General features: G+C 43.3%; 1 protein-coding gene across 1 annotated transcript; it reads right to left on the reverse strand.

Annotated features, from left to right (window-relative positions):
• Positions 1-8,739: 8,739 nt before the first annotated feature.
• SOD2 (superoxide dismutase 2) lies at positions 8,740-19,230 on the reverse strand. Its single transcript, XM_066616170.1, has 5 exons — positions 19,078-19,230; positions 15,592-15,794; positions 12,414-12,530; positions 11,011-11,190; positions 8,740-9,679 (listed from the first exon to the last, which is right to left on the reverse strand). Exons 1-5 carry the CDS (start codon positions 19,104-19,106, stop codon positions 9,534-9,536), a joined length of 675 nt encoding a protein of 224 aa, XP_066472267.1. The 5' UTR covers positions 19,107-19,230; the 3' UTR covers positions 8,740-9,533.
• Positions 19,231-27,608: the final 8,378 nt, after the last annotated feature.

Consider the following 27,608-nt stretch of genomic DNA (forward strand, 5'->3'; position numbering starts at 1 on the left):
AGGATGATGACTGCACTGTGAAGGGAAACAGCTGGTGAAATGGAAGTTTTATGAGATTGTCTCATGGAAAAATACTTGTAATTTAGTTATCTGCTGATGCACTGATCCCCCCCCCCCACACACACACACACCCCTGTGCCTGTTACGGTATCTTATTTTTCGTGTAGTCACTCTGGAAGTGCAGCAGGTGTTTCTGTACTGTACTGTAATGGTTAAAAGGTACTGTAATGGGTGTGTGTTCTGCCAACCTCCCGGTTCTGAGCTTTGCCTAGAAATCCTATGCCCACTTTAAGACTAATTAGGTGGCTTGCCTGTAAGTCTGCAGGGTCCCAGCTCTCCACGCAGCAGTCCTTCCAAGTACAGCAGCAGCACCTCAGCGCTTTACTGCTCAGCACTCTGTTTAAGTAATCAATTAGTTAGTGAGCCAGATAACACAGGCCAACACACATTTTGCTCCCTTAAACGTTACACCAATTACTGGGTATGTTTGGGGTGCCAATTCCAAAAATGGCATCCGTTTTGCCCTATCACATCTAGTTTGGAGACATGGCATCGCCTCTTTAGTGAATGGTTTAAACAGCTTCCTTATGAGGAAGCCTACACCATGGTTTCCTCATAATAATAATAATACAGGTATTTCTATACCACCTTCCTTGGTCCTCAGATTTCTCCTTAGACTTTATTCAAGGCGGTTTACATGGGCAGGCAATTTAAATCCCCATAGGGATTTTTACAATTTGAAAGAAGGTTTCTATCTTTCAAGAAACCACAACATTCAGATGTTTCTTTCTTGATCTGGTTGCACATTCTGACCTCCATCCTCCCATGCTCAGAGCAGATGGAATAGCTCGGCTCAGCTTGTCAGCTGCTTCATGGTCGCATGGTGCCGGTGGCCTCAAACTGGCGACCTTTGGATGCTATCTTCAGGCAAATGGAGGCTCAACCCTCTAGACCAGACCTCCTGCCTCATGAGGAAGCTGCTTGAACCATTCACTAATGAGACTATGCTATGTCTCCAAAACTAGATGTGACAGGGTAAAACAGATGCCATTTTTGGAATTGGCACCCTAAATTCATATCAAACCACCAAAAAGTTTGGGGAAAACTTTTCTGACCCTCATTAGCCAGTTCATTGGTTTGTTAGCAGAGCCATGGGTCAGTCTGTGAGTCAATAGCCAGTAAGTCAGTTAGCCAAAAGGTCAGTCCAAAATGCAGAGCCATAAGTCAGTCCATGAGTTAGCACTCCAGTTAGCCACAAAGTCAGTCTATTCAGTCAGCAAGCAAGTCTCCTTTCCACTACAAACCCTTCCTGCATCAGGTGCTCCTTATAATCCTAGAGACCTCATTGGCTCTAGTGGCTGCAGCTGTGCAGCACACCCTCTGCTCAAAGCCCAGGCCTTAACCCTTCAAGGGGCCACTGCTGACACCACATCTTATCTCCTCACCAGATCTTCTGCAATTTAAATACAGTGTGTGTGGGGCACATGGAATCATTATTTACATAGAGTTCATTGCCATCCCTGGTGACCACAGGGTGGTAGAAAAGGAACATGAAAAAAGAAGACAAGGACCATGTCTAGAAACCACCCAATTGTGGATGAAACACACTTAAGTGCTGCCAATAATCATAGGTGCACTAGGAACCATCTCTGCAAATTTTGATGACTATTTGCAACAACTGAATGCACCAGCAATTACACTCGCTGAGTTGCAAAGAGCTGCTGTTATTAGAACTGCATCAATTATCCATTGATACCTGTGATGATCCTAGGCCCAATCTTCGCAGGCAATACCAGTGATACTGTGATTTTTATTTTGTATGTTCTTATTTCGCCTCCAGTTATCACTGTGATTGTTCTTAACTTGAATAAAAATGTTATATATACAGTGATGCCTCGCAAGACGAAATTAATTCGTTCCGCGAGTCTTTTTGTATTGCGAAAATTTCGTCTTGCGAAGCACGATTTAAAACAAACCAAAAAAAATGTAAAAAGATTCGTCTTGCGAAGCACGGCCATAGAAAAATTCATCTTGCAAGTCACCAAAAAAATCACAAAACGCTTTCGTCTTGCGAGTTTTTCGTTGCGCGAGGCATTTGTCTTGTGAGGCATCACTGTATATATAACATATATAACAGCTCCGGCCAGCACTGGACTAGTGCGTGGTGGTTGCCTGGGTTCTGCGGCTCGGCAGTCTCCCAGACCGCCAGGCTGCAGAACGGGAGGCAGAGGCGTGGCCGGGGGCATGGGGGAGGCGTTCTGGGGAAGGGAGAGGCATGGCCGGGGGCGGGTGGGAGGCATATCGGGGGAAGGAGCGAGGCGGATCCGCAGAGCCAAGCTCCGAAGGATCCAAGGCACTTGTGCAGGGCTGCACACCCTTCACGAACACCTTTACTTTAACGCCAACCTTTTGGTCACCACTAAAGTGAGTAGCCCCGTTGTGGGGCTGCTTCCGTTACTCGGGGGAAGGAGACGAACATCCCCTTCTCCCGAGGAGCCTCTCGCGGTAGCGCAGGAGGCGCAAGATCTGGTAGTAGCCCTCCATGGAGCCGCTGGACCTGGCGCTGCGGACAGCTCAGGATTGGGCTGTCAGTCTGTTAACAGATGTCCTAAAACAATTGCAGGCAAGAGCCACTGCAGTTCCTTCTTTTATGTATATATTTTTTACCCTAGAAGGAAGAAATGAAATCAGTTTGATATCAGTTGCTTGTGGATAACATGAATTGCCTTTGATCAATACTATTCCTGGAACTGAGATTATCTCTGGTTTCTCACATGGTCATCTGTTCAAACATATGCACAGGATAAATGGAATGGCAAACAACTGACTTGGAGGTCAAAAGTATGCAAATTCAACTAATCTTCATAAATTTTGGATGCCACAGAAAAGGGAAAATGTTCTAAATTCTGAAATGCCCAATCTTCTGGAAAAATCTGGCAGCGTCAGACAGAAATAAATGCCTCAATCTCAGGAGGGTGTATGGGGTGTTGGTGCTTCTCATTTCAGGTTTCAGATCAAAAAAGAAAGGTGAGGCATCGTGAACAGAGGAAAGAGAAACAGCCATTGTAAATTCCTATATATTGCATCATTTCGGAATCTGCATTTTTCAATTAAAATTTTGCATTAATGTTAAGTTAAAAGAAAATAGCTGACTGATCAAACATATCACCCAAACATATGAGCCATCTGTAAACTGGGTAAAAAGGCGCTTTTTCAGTTGGTGCTCCTCTTATATTTAGCCGGGGGAGAGGAACTGTCCTCTCTTGATTTTCTCATTAAACCACTTTGTCACCTTTTTTTTTAAGTGCTATATAGGTATTCATAATAATGTGCTTTTAAATTGGTCACGTGGCAGCTCTAGGTGCAAACTGCAAGTGAAACACTTGTTTAAAATTATGTAACCAAATGGAAACAAACTGCTGTCAGAAAAAAGAAAAAAAACCTGTGACATAGCATTCCTAGCATTGTACCATTTCTGATTCCAGGTGGGAAAAATTGTATGATTTGAATGCTTCCACACATTTAAAAGAATAAAAAGGAACTCGCTGCACCTAAAAGCTTAGCACACTAGGCTAGCTTGCTTTGCGCTGAGTGTTTTCAATGTGAGGGCAGCATTTCTCATTTTACTTTCATTTCAGTTTCTTATGATTATGGACCCTATTCTACTTCTTGTGTGTAAGGGGCACAGAGCAGTGCCATTTTCTTCAATTAGCAGGTCCACCCTCTGCCCCCACCCAATAAGTGCAGGCTGTTGCTTGTGTGTAGTAGGACTAGTTTCTGAATAGGGAGACTATTGTGCAAAGGCTGTTAGGACACACTGTACATTTAGAGATTGGGTAAGTGCCAATCTACCGTTGACAGTCCCTGTAATCTTATATCATAAGCCCTCTCCCATTCAAAACAGAAAAGTCACTTAAGTTTCTCCTGACAAAAACTAAATGTGTACGTGGGTCTGCCACCACCACCTAGTGGGTCCCAACCCACAGTTTGAGAAACACTGCACTCGTCTATGCCAGCCGCATTGCAACTTTATCAATCTTTGTTTCCTTCCCCCATTTATTTTTGATCATCCTTGCAGATTGTTGTAAAGCATCTAGTCTAGAATCTGCCACCAATGTATTTACAACACAGTACTGTATTGGCATGATACATGCTTAGTAGTTTAAATTATTTGAGGGTTAGTACAGTGAACTAGCTAATATATTGAGAAGCCTTGCTAGGAGGCTAAAGTAGGTAAAGCTCTCCATCTACTGGTGAAAGTCAATATACAGTAGTAGGTCATGTAACCACCACCACAAATTTTGCTAGGTGCAGAGCTCATTGAGGCAAAACATTTTCTTTGATCAGCATCTGTGACTCTTTTCTTATGTTATTAAGCTATTAAGCACTGCACTAGCACAAACCAAGTCTTTGCAAACTTTAAAGAATTTTTAAAACCAAATTATTTTAAACTGGATTTATTGTGCACATCTGTGAAGACAAACTGATTGGTTCTACCTTTACTATTTAAGTAGAATATTATTTATAAAAGAGATGGACATGTTAAAAACAATCATTGTATTAGAAGAGGGAGCAGTGACTACTAAATGAATTGAGAGCACTGAATGGTAAAGAGGAAGGAAGGGAAACTGGTGGGAAAACTCTCTGGTGAGAAAACTCTGCTGCAAATGCAAAGGAATGAGGGAGGGGAAGAGTCAGGTGTGTCATTATTATTATTATTTATATACTGCTTTTCAACAAAAAAGTTCACAAAGCTGTTTACAGAGGAGATCAAATAACTAATGGTCCGTGTTCCAAAAGGGCTCACAATCTAAAAAGATGCAAAAGAAAACCAGCAACTGTCTTTTTGGCCTATGTAACAGATGTTACATATTTTTGTGGAAAAAACTAGTAATTTCTTATTTTACTTCCTTAAGAACTTTTGCGGGGATGTCACCAGGACCCAATGATTAGTTAACTTTAAATTTGTCAATATTATACATTCTAGAACAAATAATTCACTCTACTTTTCTGCAGTCTCCATTGAATCTTCTTTTATTTCCTTGCTATCTATCAGTCCAGCCACATCCTTTTCTGCTTTTGACATATTTAAAGTTTTCATGGTTTGCCTTGATGTTTTTAGCTATGTGCTTCTCAATCTTTTTTCACATCCGTTCTTGCCAGCTTGCATTTCTATTGCCAGAGTTTGTGTTCCTTTTTATTCTCATTTGAGCAAGACTTCCATTTTCTGGAGGAAGCTTTCTTGTCTTTTATAGCTTCCGTGACTCCACTCATGAGTCATGCCGGCAGTCTTTTGGACCTAGTGGTTCCCTTCTTACTTGGTGGTATATACTCGTAGTTTAGTTGGGATTCTTTACTGTGGTTTTAAATAAACTCTTTGGAAACTCCCCCATTTTGAAGTCAAAATGCCTGTGTTGGATCTTCTTGGAAATTTTCCAGTTACGTATGCACTAAGCTGTAAAACGCTATCACTGTTTCCTAGCAGTTCAGCAACACTTGCATCTCACATGAGATCCTGGACACTACGTAATATGTATTCATCCCTTTCATTTCCACCTCTAACCAACTGCACAGAACATCCAGGTTTCTACTCTAGCCTGTTTCTTGTTGCACTGTCACATGGGTAAAACAAATAGATTTTAGAAAGATTTACTGATCTTCTCCAAAATAAAAGGAGATAGCTTGCAATGTCTGAGTGCTTGGAGAAGAAAACAGTAAGAGAATAGTTTTAGGTTATATAACCATCCCAGTGATCATTATTAAGAGAGCGTGAGTGATATTTCTAAAGATGACATGGAAGCTCCATCTGCTGGGCAAGTTAGGGACTTAACTGTTAGCATTTAATAATGGAAGTCAACAGTGTACCACTACTAGAGACATGTGGAAAATTTGTAAGAACCTCTCTTCCACTGAGCCCCCACTCTTACTGGCAGGTGGACATGATCGTAAACACAGCAAGAGTTTCCCCATGTGCCCATTCTCTTGTTTCCTGTACCATTTGGCAGTGAAATAAAGATTACTCATTTGCACCCTGATAACAGTACAGTAGTCACTCAGTTCCAGCTTTACGGGTATTAAGAGCACACCTACAGAACACACACTACATTTGATCACCATAATAAGTGAAGGGATTCAAGAGGCTAAGATTCTTCATTCAAGAGGGTACTGAACAAGACACACTTAGAGCCCAATCCTGAGCTCCTGGGGCGCACAGCTGTGGCGGCACCAAAAACAGCTGCCGCCGTATCCTGCACACCTCGGGCAGCCACGGGCAGCACCTTGGGGGAAGGGGACTTTTTCCTTCCCCCTGGGTAAGGGAAGTAGCCTCGCAATGGGGCTACTCCCCTTACCCAGGGGAAGGGGACAAAAAGTCCCTTTTTCTTGAGGTGCCACCTGTGGGTGCCCAAGGTGTGCAGGATAAGGTGGCAGCCATTTTGGGGCTACTCGATTCACCTGCAATGGGACTGCTCAATTCGCCTTTTACAGGTAAAAGCTTCACACTTTTACAGGTTCACGCTTTCACAGGTAAAAGCAGTGTCGAGTAGTGAGCCCCACACAAAGGCTCAGGGTCCCGCCTCCCTCCCTCCCCCCTGCCCGCCCACCTCCCTGTCATGCCTCCTCCCCGCCCTCTGCCCGCCTCCCCACCTCCCTCCACACCTCCACTTACCTTTCCGCCAGGAGGCGCTGGGCTACCACTGGTGCTCAACCAGCGGTAAGCCCTGCAAACATGCCTTATGTCTTGTTTGCGACAGTGCGTGCCAGCTGTGAGCCAGAGCACCGAGCCCAGGATTGGGTTCTTAGTTATGGCACCTCTATAGTGAATTCCTCTTTGGAACAAGTTCCACTTCAGACCCCTGTGATTCTATGCATACCTCACCTCTAGCATGGAGTTCTGATGCTGACATTGCAGTTGATTAAACCACAGCTCATTGGGACACAGAACAGCTGTAACTGTGGTTTACATACCCCAATCACACAAAGATATGCCAAGTGTTGAACCTCGGTTTCACATCCTGGTTTAAGCCATAGTTTGTATGCCACAGTTAAACTGCACCTCTGGGTTTAGATGAGCGGCAGATAAACCAACTAATGTCCATGTTAAAGGTCTGTACAGGATTTCAGAAATAGAAGAGTTAGATGCCACATTTGCACAACTTAGAAAAGTTAGATTAGTTAGCCACATTTACAATTACAAACCAATCATGATTTGTTCATCATGTGGAGAATCTAGGAATAGAGCTGGTTATAGGAAGTACAACTGCTAAATTGCAAACTCTTTTCAGGGACAGAATAATCCCATTTAAGACATGTAAATCCATAAGACTGTGCCCCTTAACTTTCCAACATAAGCAGCTTCATCTAATCAGCTTCAGTTTAATTTATGCATCTTCTCCAGCCCATTTCTAACTGCATACAAGAACATTACTGCTACAGTTAATCTGAAGTAGAAGAGAGTATATATAATGCTAAGTCCATCTGAATTTTTCCTTTGTATACCTACCAAGACTAATATTTAAGAGCCACTCAGTTCTAGTAACTTACTGAACCAGTTATGCAACTTGTGCTTAATTTGCTCAAGCAGAAGACATCAGAATGTGCCACTGATCTGAACAAAGCTGGTAGGCAAGAGTTCAAATTATCCACGCCCAGCAAGTAATCAATCTGTGAAACTCCTTGCCACAGGATGTTGTGATAGCACCTGGCCTAAATGCCTTTAAAAAGATGGGACAAAATTATGGAGGAAAATATCATCACTGGAAGTGTCTGTTTTGTTGTTTATTTTACTCAGAAGTAAGCCCATTTTGTTCAGTAAGACTTAGGCAGTTCTATCTTACCAGAAACACACACCTCTAGCCATCACAGATCATAAGCCATGATGACTATGTACAACGTTCAGATTTTAGAGGTAGCCTCTTTCTGAATTCAAGGGAACAGCAACAGGATACAGTTATCTTAAGTGCTCCCCAATGTATCTGGTGGATCACTGAACCACAGGAAGCTGGACTTGATGGGCCCCCTTGGTCGGATCCAGTAAGGATCTTCTTATGCTCTAGAACAGGGGTGCTCAAACTTTCAACTTTAGGGATGCTGGACCTTTAACAAGTGTATAGAAGAGAGAATTTCAGCAGGTGCAGCTTGTCATCTGTGGGATGACAAGCTGCACCTGCTGAAATTCTCTCTTCTATACACTTGTTAAAGGTCCAGCATCCCTAAAGTTGAAAGTTTGAGCACCCCTGCTCTAGAAACTACTTTCCAATACTGTACAATGCCCAGTGTCATAGCTGCCTCTGATGTACTACTGCCTAGATTTTCAGCTGTGAACTATATTTACAGGCCCTTTGCACTGACTGCCTGCTTGATCACATAATCTGATACTGTTCCTCATTAAGTATAGTCACAGGCAGTTACAACTGGCTCAAATGAAACTCTAAGATGCAATTTCAGAACAAGCTAATAACAGCAGTTTCCTCAGACTTGATAGATGGCTTAATAATTAAGGGCCCAATCCTATCTAACTTTCCAACACTAGTGCAGCAGCGATGTAGCCCCAAGAGAGGGGAACAAATGTTTCCATATCTTAAGGAGGCCTCTGTGACTGCCTCCAATCACAGGATGCAGTGCATGCTCCATTGGCATGGCTGCACAGACACTAGAAAACTGGATAGGATTGGGCCCTAAATTCCTTGAGTTTTAACTACTCAGATAAAAATGAATTAGAAGCACATTTTATGCAATAACTTTGTAGAGTACTTTTAGATTTTATTTTGATCATTTGTCCACAAAATATTGTAGTGCGAAAGGAAGCGAGTTAGTAGCAGAAGACAATTTCACTGAAGTAGCAATGAAGGATACTGTCCCATTTTCAAAAAGATTTGAAGTGGATAAAGGCAAACACATGTTAAGAAACCCTTAGCAATGAACTGAATAGTCTATAAATCTGGAACACCAAATCTCTTCAGTTTATAAAAGACTACTTTCTCTTTTGAAAAGACAGCAGTTTCACGATAGCGAATTCACTGTTTTGAGAAATAAACACCATTAGGTATCCTGATGCAAGAACAAGTGTTTACCATGCTTCTGTCATTGGGAAAACTATAACGGATTGCTTTTTACCCACATGTTGTCAGGTTTGTACCAGCTTTTCATGAAGCCTAGTTTATAAAACACTCTGGAAGTTATATTTTTCAGCTCTTCCTTCTGAATTTAGTATACTTAGTTTTCTTCTTTCAAGTATACTCCTACCATAAAGTATCAAACTTACTTGCTATCAAGAGGAACTTCAGCTTGAATTCAATATTGATGTTTCAATGAATTATTATTTTAAAGTACCTGATAAACAATTCCTGTTTTTGAACAGGAAATAATTTTAGAACTAAACTAGATACACACCTAGCTTGACTATGAAGAGCTTGTGTTTTGTGCGCTAGAATGCTTTCAGTGATTGATCAATTAGCAAGTAAGCTGTTCAACATTACGAGAAACAATCCAATCAACATCAAGGTTCTTCTTCCAGTCCATGCAAGAGTTTTGCTCTACTTTTTGCAAGCTGAGTATCTAGAAGATACATTTTCCCAGTTGATCACATTCCAGATAGCTTTGAGATAGTCAGGTCTAACATTTTTATACTGAAGATAATATGCATGCTCCCATACATCAATTCCTAACAGGGGAACAAGACCTAGGAAAGAAGAGAAATATACCTCTGAAAATATATACATTTTATTTGGCTAAGAAGTTATACATAAAATACTTTCTACATAATTATCAAAATCAGCTGTGAACACCACTTGGATCAGACATACATCATTATTTAAAAGTTACTCGGAGTACCTAGTAGAGGTTTTGATTTGGCTTGAACAAAGGCAGCAGTCCTCAAGCCACTTATTTTAGCCTGCTGTACTGTGCAAGTCCAGTGCTAGATGGAGCCACAATCATGAAAAAGCAGAAGTGCAGAATACATAATGGGTGTACAATTCAAATTCCTGAGAATCTCATTTTTACAAGGAAGCTTTCTAGCCTTTTACAATACTTGAAGAAAAAGTGGAAGAAATTTCTGCTTAAGGGTGCAATCCTATCCTTGTGTCAGCCCAGCTGGCTTGTGTTGGCCTCCACAGGCTGGCGCTTCTCTGAGTGCCGGCCCAGCTTCCTCCAGAGGAGGCGCAAACGTGCCTTACGGCACATTTGCAACCCTCCTGGGTCAGCGCAAGGGACTTGTGCCGGCCCAAGTGAAGGGCAGGATTGTGCCCTAATTTGCAGAAACCAAAGAAGTGACTGAGGGCCCAATCCTAGCCAACTTTCCAGCACCGGTGCAGCTGCAGTGCAGCCCTGAGATAAGGGAACAAATATTCCCATACCTTGAGGAGGCCTCTTTGACTGCCTCCCCACCACAGGATGTGGTGCATACCCCATTGGCATGGCTGCACCGGCACTGGAAAATTGGATAGGATTGAGCCTTTACTCTCCCAAGAAGGGCACTGTGAACAAATTAAGTTTGGGAACCACTGGCCTAGACAGCTACCACAGCCAATTCAGGCATGGCCAGAAAAAGGAAAAAGCAACAGCCATCACCACCACCAACAATTTCAACATTTAAATGAGAGCTATAAAACCACAGATGGCTTTTTCCCACCTTAATCAGGATGAGCTACTATTGATTCAGGAAGGGGAGGAAAGGATAAAAGAACAAAACAACCTATGTAGTCAGTTTAAGAATTTAAGAACATATGTAGTCAGTTTAATTTAAATTTAAGAATTTAAATGACTGCCTTCTACTTTTTCCTGACCATTTGCTTCAAATTGTATTGTCTAGATTTTTTAGGTTGGTCTCAGGATTTTTTTTTAACATAAAGGTAAACTAGTTAAAATTAGTGTCCAAGCACACTGTTACTACTAACTAAAAACAGCTGATTAATAACTACAGCAAATTGGGTCTTCCTGAACTTTCCACATACTGTGCAACAAAAAAAGGTACCTGACAACTTCAGGCAGGTTCTGGGTAGAGAAACTCACCTGTGGTTCCTTGGAGGGGATCCTGATTGGAACATGCAGTAATCTGCAGTCGTCCTTGTTCTTTATTAAAACCAAGCCAACCCCATCCAGAGCCTTGAACCCCAACTGATACAGCTGTCAATTTCTCCTTGAAATTTGCAAAGGAGCCAAAATCACGCTTCATGGCTTCCATTAGCTCTCCTTAAAATAAACCACACACAAAAAATACACAAATAATTAATTTTCCATTTAGCATTCCAGAGACCTGCTTCCAATTAATTTAGCAGAAAACAAGTCGAGGCAGATACAATAGTGGGGAACTCTTAACCATGCTCAACAGAAGTAACCCCCCCTCACCAATTCCCCTTAATCATTAAATGCAACACCAGCGCCACTATTTACAATAGTTGCCAGCTTTCTTTTCAGCTAAGATGTGGTAACTAGCTTCAAGCACATTTTGAGAGAAAATCCTGGTTACCACCAATGTCAAATGGTAATGCTCAATCATGGCTAGGTCAGAATTCATGTCAGAGAAAGGAAGGGCTAAGTGGAGAAGGCACATGATCCTGCACTCTGCACTTTGGTTAAGAGATCTTCAGGATTACATCTGTACTGGTCTTGGATATGAACCTTTGCATCTCTCTATAGCATCTGGTACATCTCAGTGCAGACTATACTAAACAACTGCTACAACAGTTAATCAACCTTGTCAAAAATTGCATTTTGATTTTTTGCTTAATGAGCTTCTCATTTCTAATAGTGACAAACCATTTGATACCATGACCCAACATCACATATGGATAGTCATCTCAATGCAAAGAACCATGGAAGCAGAAGATGGCTACACACAGAAACAGCATATGGTTTTATTAGCTTGTGCACAGGAGCTCACATTACAATGCCAAAGGGGGAGGGGAACAGAACACATGGTCATGGTCTGTTACTTCTGTGCTAGACCTGAGCTACTGTATTAAATTTTTTTTCTTATGACATTCAGGTGGATGTTTTCCAAGATCTCTGCAGAAAGCCAACAAGTGTATGTACACTATTAAAGCTAAAAATATTATACACACACCGCATAAAAACCAGGCCCATCATTGGATCTGATTTCTGAGTAAAGGTATTGAAGACTAAAACTCATCAGCTGATATTTAACAGCAATAAACAAAATAGAAGAATTCATGCTATAAGCAGTAGAGATTCATTGTTTTACTACAACATCTTGATCCTTCCTCAAAAGCACCACTAGGACTGAGCTGCCCTATGCTAAAGTAGTGCTCAAACCAGATCTCCAAAGTGACAATGTAGAAAGATCCAAGTAATTTTAGCTGACTATAAATGAGGCATGATTTTTTGAGAAACAAGTTTGTTAGGTCTCCTTAGTATTTAAAAGTTACAATAAACCATTTTAAGTGGTCACAAACCTTTAGGCTCCCCTCCGCCATTAGGAGAAAGGTTTGTCCAGAAAATTGTGTGATTAATGTGACCTCCACCATTGAACTTCAAAGCTGGCTGAAGAGACACTTGTGCAATAACATCGCCTGGAGATACAGAACAGAATGTTAGGTGGACCACCATCACCAAAGCTAAGCCTTAGCGTAAAGCATATGTATACATTAGTCCACTTATTTACCAACAAAATTCTGAAGTAGATTTCTGCTTGTAAAAGAAACAAACACATGTTGACAAAATATAAATATAGTATATTTGTGTATGTGTGTACACACACACACACACACACACACGTATATATATGTGTGTATATATATAGTATATACAAATAAAAAATATTTGTAAATATATTCACAACTATTCATAACAGAGACTACTCTATGTAAAACACAGTCTACAATATACTTCCAGTACAGGGGTCATAAATTTTAGCTTGACCCAACAGCCAGTTGTCATTTCTGGTGTCAAAAAATCTTACCTCTTATCTTCCAAAGAGATTGAAAAACTTGAGGGAAGGGAAATCAGAAGTTATTTGGAAGGAGGGGAATCTGGTTCCCCTCCCCACTGTATCCATCCCCATCCATGAGGCATTTTCTTCAATTCTTTCAATTAAAAAAATAGGAATTGGGGGGAAATGTTGAGAAATTATACAGGTGGTGCCTCCTTATCTGTGGGGGTTTTGTTCCCGCACCCTCCCATCCCATAGATACCAAAAACCAGATAATGAAATCCACAGTTTTCGGGGCCCACTGGAGCTCCATACGCCACCGAAGCCTTGCTTCAGTTGTGTCTAGAGCCTTGAAGCGGTTTTTGGTGAAAACTGGAAGTTGCCGAAAAGGGCTCCGGACAATATTCTGAGCCTCGGAGAGGCTGTGCATGATGGTGCATGACCTCTCAAAGGCTCAGAAAATCTCCCAGACATGACCAAAATGAGGTTCAGGTTGCGTCTGGGAGATATTCAATGGGGCGATCTGGGGGTTCTACATCTGCAGCAAAGCAAATCCGTAGATGCTGAATCCATAAAGAGGCTGCATCTGTAGTTTGTTTTTGAATGAGTGACATTTGAGAATAAGTTTTTAAAATAGTGTTTCAGCTTTCCTATACTACTGCCAAATTTTTAACTATGCAATTACTCTAGGTCGCACTGTGTAAGAATACTTCATTAGGCACAGATTTCTATGGCTATGATCCAAAGCTGCTCAGCTCTAAAAAGCACAGTAAGTAAATACAGTGTGGATCGGAGGTGTTAATTCGCTCAGTTGCATTTGGCTCCTTTCTAGTGAAGACGGGAAGCTTCCAGAAAAAAATGGGTTTCAGATGCTTGTGTGTATAGTCAGCAGTCCCAGAAAAAGAATGGGATGATGAATGCATGAATGCTTTAAAAAAAAAAAAGCCACACGCAACCTAGGCTATAGGAGTGTACATTAGTACAGTTCAAACTTGCTTGCTTTTGGGATTTAGAGCTTAAAACTTTTTATACTGAAACACTGTTTCATCCAATTGCAAGAAGAGCCTTCAAGAATCGGACTGCAACTGAATTTACCCTGAAGAGGTGGACACAGCTCAAAACACAACACACACTGGGCTTTTAAGTGTTTTTTGTTCTACAATAAGTCTATACAGTACTTGCCAGAGGCTGGTTTTCTGCTTTGTGTGGACCCTCCTGTTGGTTAGATTACATATCTACTGACCACCCAGGATGCAACCAAGGGCAATTACCAGGAAGCAAGACAGTGGACAATTACTTGCTTATCATTATCTGCCAGTCAAACTGAAAAAGGGTGATCTTTTAATCATTAAATTCTCACAGTAACAGTACTTTTCCTCCCTTATTTGGTTCTCTTAGCATAGCCTCTATGAAACACATGTTCCAAGTCTTCCTCTCAGCAACTGTCCTTCAGATTCAGCTTCCTTGGGTTTAAAAGGTAGTTGAGGGACATGGTACTAACAATGAGTAAGTGCTGTGACTGGTAAGTTGCTGCTATTTCTCTCCTGTATTTATCTCGAGCCAATTTTTAAGATTCAGGGAATGTCAGAATCAGTTTGGGAATTTGAGGGGCAGCTACTGAAATGAAAAAAAAATTAGGGATGTGCACAGATGCTAGCACAACCCTGGACCACAAAAGGTGTTCTTCACAGTGTTTAGTGACACATTCAAACTGTATTTCATGCTTGAAAGGCAATGACCTACTGAAGTCACTATGGCATAACAAGAAAGAAGTTGGAATTGACAGAGAGGAGGTCTCTGTCATTACTCTGAGTCATTGGTTCCCAAACTCCTACAGGGGAGTTGGGAACCAGGTGGGCAGGGAGAGGAGCAGTAACAATGCTGCAGAGATCACAGTGCTGCCACTGACAAGGGACTTTTACACTCGCCTGGGGACCAGCGCTAGCCCCCTGCAGGATCCTCCCCACCTCCCCCCGCCCTAGAACACCTCCTCCCACCTACCTTACTGCCACTCACCGGGCCACGCAAACACTAAGCAGTAGAGCACTGGTATTCCACCAGTGCTAGCCCAGCACCTGCTGGCACTGGGCTAGCTCTGGTGCTTCGACAGTGCTAAGCTTCACAAATGGCACGTGCCTTATGGCTCATTTGTGACAGTGTGCACTGGCGGTAAGCAAGCGTGCACTGCTTAAGATTGAGCCCTTAAGTCTCAGAAACCCTGCAGTTCAGGAGGAAGAGACAAGAATTTCCTGCAAGAAGATGCAATTAACTAAGTCTTAACTGCTTACCTAGTGGCAATTGCTAGCTGCCCCAAGTAACTGGCAAAATCTGATCATTGTACACTATATTTACTAACAGAGTGACAATATGCTCGTTAATAAGAAAAAAATGTAAAGTCTTCCCTTTTAGCAGAGTGATCTTAATTAAATGCTTTTAGTTCTCAAAATTTAACAGTAAATAGTAAGGAAAGATTTGAGATAATAAATAGGAGCTCAAGGTATAAGCTATTGCCTTCAGAGCTTAAGCTATGAACTCTGGTTTCACTGCATTGCTGCTGGAACGGTATATATACAAACAAGAACGAGGTCCCAGACCAAAATGGCTTCTAATTGTGGCACAAAAGAACAGGGGGACTTGAGATAGGCAAGTAGCAGCAACTCTAGAGGAAGAGCGAGACAACTCTGACTTAAGATTCTCCATACCTTTCGCTAAGGCTTCTTTGTATTTTTCTTCTGCTACATTCAGGTTATTGACATATGCAGCATGATGTTTGCTGTGGTGAAGCTGCATAATTTCAGCACTAATGTGGGGTTGCAGGGCACCATAATCATAAGGCAAATCAGGAAGCGTGTGCTTTTGCCTTGAGACCAGGCACCCAAGAGGTACAGTCAGTTTAGTGCCATTTCTGAAAAACAAATAGAACATATTTGACTATGCAACAGCGATGCTTTCATTTCCTATTTACTGCAGAATTCTTACCACTTAAGAACTGTCAAAGTTCCTTACATCTTTACTGCTACTTGTCCTTACAATTATCATTGTCACCCTCATTCCCCACTTAACAGGGACCTGAAGCTCAGAAATCACAACTTCATACTGCTGAAGGGGGCATTGAAAGCCCAGCTCTTTCAGATCCAACCATCATTCTCCATATCTGGGACTGTACTCTCATATTTACATGAAGGACTACCAAGTGGAAACAGATGTGCAAGTTAAGAAAGAGAAATTGAGCAGAAATCTTTGCTCTCCCTGTGAATCACACGCAGGTTTAAAGTTAATAATCCCAAATAAAGTCCTGGAAGTCTAGTAGGTCACAGAGCCCATTTATGGGTTTCTCAAAGGTACATGGGCATGCTGTGATCAGTAAAGGGTGGTCTGCATAAATAAATGGTTTTCACGAAAACAAATTAGTCATTGATCAATTCTGGTAAAAATGCGCAAGTACGGTACAGTTTTAAAATATTATCTATAAGTCCTAATTGACAGCAACATGTCCAAAAATATTGCAAAGTACTTTAAAGAACTTGACCATTGTCATTTTGAAGTACTGCTGTATTTAAGGGTTTACAGAGCAAGAATGCAACTCACAGCTTTCTGCACAAAGTAGACATTACAGGCATCTTTACCCCCATATACCTTTCCCATATGACATTTATTCAACTCCATCTGTTCTGATGGAGAACAGAAGCAAACTAGGCCACACAGTTGTTCTAGCTAGAATAAACTACAGTAGTTACATGCAACTCCCAGCCTATACCTTCAATACAATTCATTCACTGGGATTGTAGTTTAAATGCCACTAACTTTTTTTCAGCAAGTGTTGCTAAATATACTGTGCCTATAAACAGGCATATATCTCATTTTCACCACATGGGGACACGCTTATACAAACATCAAGTGTTGAAAAATGAAAATGTTAATACTAAGGTTACACATCTCTTTTAAAAAGAAGAAAATATTTTTTTCTTTTACAAGGTATTGAACTATGGCACCTGCTTGTTATTCACACCATCACAGATACATCTCTAGAGTAGCTGCACAATTGCACTTGCTCACTCCAAACCAAGAAAGCAAAGAAAACATGTTGACATTCACAGACAAGACTAAAAAAACAAAATTGACAAAACTGACTTAAGATCAGGATGGCTCCAGTCCATGAAGCTGAACTGAGGCAGTTGCCTCAAGCAGCAAATTGGGGGGGGGGGGCCTGCTAGCCACCCACCTCCAGCTGCCCACTCACCAGCCTCTCCCTCCCACTCCTTGGATTGAAAGAGGCAGAATGGAGGGCCCCCCCTCAGCCTCCTCTCCTCCACACTTCCTCTTTTCTCCTCTCTTTCAACCCAGGAGCCGGAGAAGCTGAATGGAGCAGCATTTGACACACTGCTTCAGGTGCCAGAGGCCTTGCCCAGCCCTGCTTAAGAGCTTAGCTCCAAAAGGGAGAGCTGTCAGAGCTCCAATTTGCCTGGAAGCCACATTCATCTAGTGGCCTGAAGAGTCTTAATCCCAGATATGGAAGAGTTCCTTGCATTCTTCCTTAGAGCAGTGGGGAAATGAGGCACCTGCACATGCTCTCTCCCTCTTTTATTATAGCTCCGTATTAGTGGCCCTGACTTCCACCCATTGTGTCCAGGGTGAACAGATACCTTCTTTTTTCCAGGACATGTCCTCTTTTTAGCCTTGTGTCCTGGAAAAGAACTCAAATGTCCTCCTTTTCCCTGTAAGTGGGCAGTACATAGCCTTCCTGTAATTAATAAATTGTATGTAATATAGTTTTTTAAATTTAAAAAGTAATATAGTGTTTAAATATTAGTATTAGTGATCATGTCAAGCCCCGACTTTCACCCATCGTGTCCAGGGTGACCTGACATCCTCTTTTTCCAGGACACATCCTCTTTTTGTCCTGGAAAAGAACTTAATTGTCCTCCTTTTCCCTGTGAGTGGGCAGCACATAGCCTTCCTGAAATTTATAAATTATTTGAAATATAGTTTTTGAATTTAACAAGCAATATAATAAATATTAGTATTAGTGATTCAAGTCAAGCCCCAGCTTCCACGGCCAGAGGTCATCTTTTTCCAGGACATGTCCTCTTGCCCTGGAAAAGAACTCCTCCTTTTCCCTGTGAGTGGGACCCTGCAGGCAGCACACAGCCGCCTTGCAATTAATATATAAGCAATAGTTTTAAATTTAATAAGTAATTTGGGGCACAACCCTAACTCCTTACATCAGTGCTTTCCAGCACTGGCATAGCGGTGCCAATGGGACGTGTGCTGCATCCTGCAGTTGGGTGTCACTCTCAGAGGCCCCCTCAAAGTAAGGGAATATCTGTTACCTTACCTCAGAGCTGCATTGCCCTTATGTCTCTGACATAAGGGGTTAGGATTTCGCCCTTTATTTTATGCACCCTTTACAAAGTGGGCACTCTGCACTAGTAGATTGGCTTTGGGTGCAACCCTAACCCTTTATGTTGGTGCTTTCCAGCACTGGCATAGTGGTGCTAATGGGACGTGTGCTGCATCCTGCAGTTGGGTGTCACTCACAGAGGCCTCCTCAAAGCAAGGGAATGTTTGTTCCCTTTCCTCAGAGCTGCATTGTCCTTATGTCACTGACATAACGGGATAGGATTGCGCCCATAGTGTTTTAACTGACCAGGTTAAATCCATCTATGAGTGTTTTTAGCTTTTATGCTGTCGTGTCCTACTGTGCTGCGAGGGGTCCACAGGTGTGCAACAGGAGGGGAAAGGGTATTTATCAGTAGGGTCAATGGGGGGTGCCAGCCCTCCCTTGGCAGCGTGGTGCGCCCTGCCAACTGTCAAGACCCCGATGGTGTGCCTTGACCACTGTAGTGCCTTGAGATGCTAAGGGCTGGAAGAGCTGCTGCCCCACAGTGTTCTTGGGTGTCCTGCGCTTTGGGGTGCCCGGTCCGCTTCAGGGGCTATGGCACCTGGGGTCACCCTGCAGGCGGGGCAAGGAGGCGCTGCACATGCTCTCTCCCCCACGCACCGCGGCTGCGCGTGAGTGGCCCCACCCCCAGCCAGCGCGCCCCTCCTGGGCTAGAGGCTCCCCGCCTCCTTCCCCCACCGCCCTCGCTCTCCTCTCCGCGCCCGCCTTCCAATCTCCCGCCTCTCTGGGCGCCAGGCAGGCAGGCCCCCGCCGTGCCCTTGGCCAGGGGCGAAGGGGGGCTCCTCACCTGCCCCAGGAGACCAGCCGGCAGAGCATAATGGCGGCGGCGCCCCGAGGGGAAGGAGAGCGGGAAGGAGAGAAGCGGCTTCCCACGGACTCCACGGAAGAGTCGCTCGCCCTGCCCCGCTCCTGGCAGCCGGCCTTGTCGCGGAGCGCCTGCGTCGTCCCGCCCCGCCTCACCTCGCCCCGCCCACCTCTCCCGGCTGCCACTGAGCGGAAGGGGGGAGGTGTCTCTTCTGCCCGCCTGGAGCACCAGTGACCTTGGCCGGAGACGAGCGCGGGCGCTCGCCTGCTGCTGGCGGGGCTCTGGAGCAGCTGCAGTTCCCGAGAGGCCGCCTTGGAAATGGCTGCGGCTGCAGTCCTGGCCGCACCTTCCTGGGAACATAAGAAGAGCCCCACTGGATCAGGCCATAGGCCCATCTAGTCCAGCTTCCTGTATCTCACAGCGGCCCACCAAATGCCCCAGGGAGCACACCAGATAACAAGAGACCTCATCCTGGTGCCCTCCCTTGCATCTGGCATTCTGACATAACCCATTTCTAAAATCAGGAGGTTGCGCATACACGTCATGGTTGTACCCCGTAATGGATTTTTCCTCCAGAAACTTATCCAATCCCCTTTCAAAGGCGTCCAGGCCAGATGCCATCACCACAACCTGTGGCAAGGAGTTCCACAGACCAACCACACACCAAGTAAAGAAATATTTTCTTTTGTCTGCCCTAACTCTCCCAACACTCAATTTTAGTGGATGTCCCCTGGTTCTGGTGTTATGTGAGAGTCTAAAGAGCATCTCTCTATCCACTTTATCCTTCCTGTGCATAATTTTGTATGTCTCAATCATGTCCCCCCTTAGGCATCTCTTTTCTAGGCTGAAGAGGCCCAAACACCATAGCCTTTCCTCATAAGGAAGGTGCCCCAGCCCAGTAATCATCTTAGTCGCTCTCTTTTGCACCTTTTCCATTTCCACTATATCCTTTTTGAGATGCGGTGACGAGAACTGGACACAATACTTCAGGTGTGGCCTTACAATCAATTTGTACAATGGCATTATAATACTAGCCGTTTTGTTCTCAATACCTTTTCTAATGATCCCAAGCATAGAATTGGCCTTCTTTACTGCCGCCGCACATTGGGTCAACACTTTCATCAACTTGTCCACCACCACCCAAGATCTGATCTGTCACAGACAGCTCAGAACCCATTAGCCTATATGTGAAGTTTTGATTTTTTGCCCCAATGTGCATGACTTTACACTTACTTACACTGAAGTACATCTCCCATTTTGCTGCCCATTCTGCCAGTTTGGAGAGATCCTTCTGGAGCTCCTCACAATCACTTCTGGTCTTCATCACTCAGAAAAGTTTGGTGTCGTCTGCAAACTTAGCCACTTCACTGCTCAACCCTGTCTCCAGGTCATTTATGAAGAGGTTGAAGAGCGCCGGTCCCAGCACAGATCCTTGGGGCACACCGCTTTTAACCTCTCTCCATTGTGAAAATTGCCCATTGACACCCCTTCTCTGTTTCCTGGTCTTCAGCCAGGTCCCAATCCAGGAGAGGACCTGCCCTCTAATTCCCTGACTGGAGTTTTTTCAGTTCTGAAAGTCCAGATATATAACGTCCACGGGTTCTCCCGCATCCACATGCCTGTTGACCTTTTCAAAGAATTCTAAAAGGTTTGTGAGGCAAGACTTACCCTTACAGAAGCCATGCTGATTCTTCCTCAGCAAGGCCTGTTTGTCTGTTTTAAGATTCTATCTTTGATGAGGCATTCTACCATCTTACCCGGTATAGATGTTAGGCTGACCGGCCTATAGTTTCCTGGGTCCCCCCTCTTTCCCTTTTTAGACATAGGCGTGACATTTGCTATCCTCCAATCCTCTGGCACTGTGGCTGTTTTGAGGGACAAGTTGCATATTTTAGTCAAGTGATCAGCAACTTCATGCTTCAATTCCTTAATAACTCTTGGGTGGATGCCATCAGGTCCTGGTGACTTATTGATCTTTAATTTATCAATGAGGTCTGAAACATCTTCTCTTTTAACCTCTATCTGACTTAATTCCTTGGTCAGGAGGGGCCGTTCGGGCAGCGGTATCTGCCTGAGGTCTTCTGCCATGAAGACAGATGCAAAGAACTCATTCAATTTCTCTGCCATCTCTAAGTCTCCTTTTATTTCCCCTTTCCCTCCCTCACCATCCAGAGGGCCAACCGCTTCTCTGGCAGGTTTCCTGCTTCTAACATATTTGAAGAATTTTTTATTATTCCCCTTAATACTGCTGGCCATGTGTTTCTCATAGTCTCTCTTGGCCTCCCATATCACCTTCTTACATTTCTTTTGCCACAGTTTATGTTCCTTTTTATTCTCCTCATTAGGGCCAGACTTCCATTTATGGAAGGAAGCTTCCTTGCCCTTTACGGCCTCTCTAACTTGGCTAGTTAGCCACCTCCTGGACTTAGTTGAGCGCTTCTTCCTTTGCAGTATACACTTCCGCTGGGCCTCTATTACTGTTGATTTGAGCAACCTCCATGCTCTCTGTAGAGACTGGACTCTTTTTACCTTCCCTTTCAACCTCCTTCTAACCAGCCTCCTCATTTGAGGGAAGTCCACCCGTTGGAAGTCAAGGGTTTTTGTGAGAGATTTGCCTGGTATTCTTCCCCTGACATGCATGTCAAAATGGATGACAGCATGATCACTGTTCCCCAATGGCTCAGTAACATTGACATCTCTAACCAGGTCCTAAGTACCGCACAATATTAAGTCCAGAGTCACCTATCCTCTGGTGGGCTCCATGACTAGCTGCTCTAAGGCACGGTCATTTAGCATGTCAAGGAATCCGGTCTCCTTTTTGTGACCAGAACACAAATTGAGCCAGTCAATATAATTGAAGTCCCCCATGGTTACAACCCTGTCCCTCCTTGTCACCTCCCTGATCTGTTTCCTCATTTCAAGGTCCCCTACCAGTTTCTGGTCTGGAGGACAATAGTACGCCCCCAGTATTACATTGCTCCTCAGGCCTGGTAATTTAACCCATAGAGATTCTATGGAGTTGGACCCACCTTCAATCTCTACTTTGTTTATAGTTTATAGTCTATATAGTATATAGAGTTTATAGCCCGGGATTGCAGTATCCCACTGATTCTCTGCATTCCACCAGGTTTCCATTATGCCCACTATGTCAGTGTTTTCCCTGGTCACCAGACATTCCAGTTCTCCCATCTTTGCTTGGAGACTTCAGGCATTTGCATAAAAGCATTTGTACATGGAATGCCTCAGGATGGGCTGCTTATTCGCTCCTTTATCCCTGAATCCTCTCATTGTGCCAAATCATCTATCACATCCCATCATGCTACCATTCCCAATTTCTTCTCCTACTCTGTCTATGCCTTGTTCTCTAACCTCCCCATCCTCGTTCCATAGGGATGAGGAGTCCCAAACCGGATGCCCCTTGGCTCCTGTCGGCCTTCCCCTAGGGATCAGTTTAAAAGCTGCTCTGCCACCTTTTTAATGTTATGCGCCAGCAGTCTGGTTCAAGTGAAGCCCGCCCCTCTTGTACAGGCCCCGCTTGTCCTAAAACGTTCCCCAGTGCCTAAGGAATCTAAACACCTCCTCCCTACACCACCATCTCATCCAGGCATTGAGACCCCTGATCTCCGCCTGCCTAGCTGGCCGTGCGCGTGGAACAGGTAGCACTTCAGAACATGCTACCTTTGAGGTCCTGGACTGACTTCTGAGTAGGCACGCAGAGGATCAGGCTCAGGCTGCAGTCCTAGCCACACTTTCCTGGGAGTAAGCCCCATTGACAATGGGACTGACTTCTGAGTAGAAAGGCATGGGATGGGGCTCTGCCTCTCCAGGTTGCTAGCCCTGTTGAATGTCTGCCCATCAAATAAGCTGCTTGGCTTGTCCACTCTGCTATAGGTAGGGGTGTTTTTGTTTGGTTGGCTGTTTAAAAATACATAAAAGCACAAAACACTGGCCTTTTGGTGTTAAAATGTCCAAATAAAAACACTAACCACCACCTTTCAGTGTCTTAAGCCATTTCTGTGCAATGTGGCATATACACAACAGGGATCAACTGTGTACACCTGGGCAGAAATGGGTTAAGATATTTCCCAGAAATTAAAATAAATTGCTTTTCCCTTTAGAAGTACTATGGCTGCACCACTGAACGCTTTCCACATGCGCTGCCTCCGACGCGTCCTCGGTATCACCTGGCAGGACAAAGTTCCAAATGCAGTCCTGGAACGAGCTGGAATCCCCAGCGTGTATACACTGCTGAAACAGAGATGCCTGTGTTGGCCTGGTCATGTTAGAATGGGCGATGGCCGGATCCCAAAGGATCTCCTCTATGGAGAACTTGTGCAGGGAAAGCGCCCTATGGGTAGACCACAGCTATGCTACAAGGACATCTACAAGAGGGATCTGAAAGCCTTAGGAATGAACCTCAACAGATGGGAAACCTTGGCCTCTGATATTCTGCTTGGAGGCAGGCTGTGCAGCATGGCCTTTCCCAGTTTGAAGAGACACTTTGCCAACAGACTGAGGCAAAGAGGCAAAGAAGGAAGGCCCATAGCCAGGGAGACAGACCAGGGACAGACTGCACTTGCTCCCAGTGTGGAAGGGATTGTCACTCCCGAATCGGCCTTTTCAGCCATACTAGACGCTGTTCCAGAACCACCTTCCAGAGTGCGATACCAGTCTTTCGAGACTGAAGGTTGCCAACAACAACAACCTGCTGATGCTATGTCATCTACCTGGTACATTTTTAACGTGATTATAATGTATAATTATAATGTATTATAATGCACCCTTGGAATGCATCCACAATTTGCCATTTTAAACAAGAAATTTGGGGGAAAATATCACCCACAAAACACCCCTAAGTATATGCAGTCATCAGCCTGCACCAGCCTTGCTGGACCCTGCAGATGATGGATCCTTCACAGGGTTAGAGCTGTATGAGGCTTCTTAAGATGAAATCCTTTTATTATTCTCTCATAATTCAGGTGGATTTCTGAGGTGGGAGAAAGCGCATGTGGCGGTGCTGCCCACAGCGAGGTGAGCACACCATCTAACCCAGGTCTCGGTTTCCAAGAGTGATGCTGGCATGGACCTCTCATGGCGTCCTTTCTTCACAAGGCCATCCTATAGGCAAAACATGACTCCCTCACAACAATGCACTCCCTTTGTGATGAGTTTGTTGATCATTCAGATATTCTGGATTGGTCCAAAATATCTCAGGCATCCATCTGCAAGATATCCATGATTATGGTGTGGAATGTGCATGTGTGTTTGATGTGTGGTGCTTTTTGTTGTTTAGGCCAGATGCAAGAAAAGATACTCAGCACATCACATTGCACTGATAATAATCAAATGAGCTCTGCAGCACATCTGATTCCTCCCACTTCCAGTCCATACATGCTAGGGGATTTATATCTGCTCAATCACGGGGCATGTATGCACAGCCAACACCTTTTTTTTTTTCGTTTGTGCAGCTCATCCACAAGGCTTCCCAAGTGATTTACTATACATAATAAAATCAAAAACACCAAAAGCAGCCTGTTAAAACAATGACAATGCACATAACCCAAAATCAAACTTAAAATAATAGTTGGGGAGTAAAGTGTTCACTTGGTACCCAAAGACCAACAGTATAAACACCAGTCAGACCTCCCTAAAGAGAATTCCATAGCTAGAGCACTCCTCAGATAGCGCCTGCATCACTTTGAATGGCAAGGGTATCTAGGGGAACCGTTGCAATTATGACCTTAGTGCAGTCCAGTTGATTTAGGAGGGAGTACCCTGCTCCCAAGCTGTGTGGGGTTTAAAGAACTGAACACCAGCACTTTGGATTGTGTCCAGAAACAGACTGGGGTATCCCCAAGTATGGTGGTAAGCCAGTATAGCTATTATGCACTGGGAAGATATCTTCCCAATAGTTGGTCCCAGTTTGTTGCTTTGCTACTATATTTTGAACTAACCCTTGTTCCCAGACAGGGAGCCCCCACAATGAAGTCTAATATGAAGGTAATCAGATTGATAATAGATGACATAGCCAGGCTAGGAGGCCATAGTGTGGTACACCAGTCTTAGCTAATGGCAGCAGAATCGATCTAGCCATGAACAGAGCCACTTTGGGCAGCATATGGCGGGGCACCTATGTGCCTATCAGCCACCTCACCTAGTCCCCATTTGCCACTATTCTGCTTTTTTTGCCTGCTGCTCTAGGGGTACAGCAGAATTGAAACAGGAAATACCACCCCACTTCCACTTCTCTCAGCTCCTTTGTTCCAGTCCCACTTGCCACTCTATTAGAGAACAGCAGAGTGAAGAGGAACAGGTAAGTTAGGCAAGATTAGGCAGACAGCAGGCTGTGTGCAGGTAGTGTCATCTCCATCACTGCATCCTTCCCTAAATTGAAGCAGAGGAAGCAAGCAGTGGAGTAGGAGGAGGTAGTGGTGTTATTCCCTCCTCTCAACTGAAACTTAGGAGGCAGGACAAAATGTGTACACCTGTGGACCAGGCCAAAATGGGTTAAACCAGTGAACCATCTACTCACAAAACCTGCAAGAGCTTCAGTTGGTCAACCCTTCATCTTAGATTTCAGTTACTGATTAAGCCTCAACACTTGAGATGTTGAGGAAAATAAGTTAGATGTAGTTATAGCAGATGAGCCCTAATTTACATTAATCAGTTTTATGTAAATATTAGAAAGCGTAGAATATGCAACTCTGCAGGACCCAATAGCACAGGACCCATAGGATCAAGCAGTAAGCCTGTAGTATTAAGAGATCATGCCTGCTGTCATCAGAGTGGCAACTATGCCAAACTAGATTTCCAGTAGTGTGGGAAGCTATGGCTTTTACAACTTCATATAATTCTTCTATTCAAGAAAAAGACTATAAAATAAGCAAGATGAACACCTGCTTAATACAGACTTGTAAGCCAATAATTCAACTTAAAGGATATTTGAATTCTTTTCAGCAGTACAGAACACACATAGCTCTGGCATTCTGTTGAGGTGGGAGAAAACAGTGATAATGAAATAAAAATGTACAACATAGCTTTCTGCACTTCTAATTTTTGTAAAAAAACCCTGACATTTGCAGAAAAATATCTTGTTTGGTTTTTATTTATTGAAGGTGCATGGGTAATGACTGTGGCTGCTGACGCTATACTACCTGTACCACCTAGTACACTGTACACTTTTAAAGTACTCATAATTTATAATTATAATGTAAATTTTGAATAAAAACGCATAACTCCATTTTCTGCACTTCAAACTTTTGGAAAACACCCAAATCCCTAAAAATATAAAATTGTTTTCTCCCACCTCAACATGAGTTGACCAGTCCTAAGCTTAGAAATCCTCTTTTCAAGTTAGAAACAGAAAAATGAAATTGCTTGTCACGAACTATAGTCAATTCCATGCCTCCAGATTTTAATTCTTATTTCAGATAGCTTCTATAATGGGCAAACTGGAAAATAAGGTAACAGCAAAATTCTTATTTCTCCTACTTCCCCCTCCCCATGATTACAAATAAGTATATAAATTACACAAATCTATGCCACAAAAAGCCTTCTAAAAGATTTGTTACTGATAATCATCATGCTTGCTCTATTGCAAAATTTTATTTTTATCCAACTACCTTAAGTAGTGCAGATGAGTGAACCATGGGTTTGTTGTAATAGAATGGTAGATCAGTAAACTTCATTAGTTACAACAGTGAGCAAGTATGTTTTTGAAGCAGGACATTAAGCCTGTTGCAAAAGGCTTACAGAAAATCATGAGAAGATACTAGCATCAACTGGTGATTTACAGCCTCAAAAGTTTCCATTTTGAAGTTCCTCAACAAGCCATTTTGGAGTTCATATGGGTACAACCCATGGAACACTACCCAAACAAAGGGACCTCTAGACTTTAGTTTGTAAGGGCCAGATTTGTCTTTCATGTGGCAGGTAATAGTATTGCAGCTGTTTAAAGACAGTTGATGTGTCAATTCTGGTTAATTGCTCCTAAAAATGATAAAAATTTACTGATCTGAGGGTTTAGAAATCTAGTTCTTTTATGGAAAGTGTTTTGCATATGTATACTTTCTCCTTTCTGCCTCAACAGCATGAGATACAGTGATTAAACATTTAATTCCTGTAACACATGAGTGTACCACTTTCACCACATAGTGCACATTTATACAAACAGTAAAAAAATATGACTCTTAAGAGGTTTCCAACCACTGGATTGTGTGTGTAAACCCATATCAAGTTTTAACCATGAATATCTAGTAATTACACATTAGCAGACCATCTATACATTCCTAGATCAGTTGTGTATAGGTCAAGACACAGCAGACATACACCAGAGCAGCATCTGCACAATAAGTGAAACAGGTCATAAATACTGATAAGAGCACCATGAGGCCTGCTTTAAACTGACCTCTGAGTACACATTCTTGCTCATTACAATGACCTCCTATATAACCTGGCGGTAAAAAACCACCCAAACAAATTATGAAGACAACAAATGCAGGGGACGAAATAAA

This window comes from Tiliqua scincoides, chromosome 1 (genome assembly GCF_035046505.1).
Source record: "Tiliqua scincoides isolate rTilSci1 chromosome 1, rTilSci1.hap2, whole genome shotgun sequence".
NCBI lineage: Eukaryota > Metazoa > Chordata > Lepidosauria > Squamata > Scincidae > Tiliqua > Tiliqua scincoides.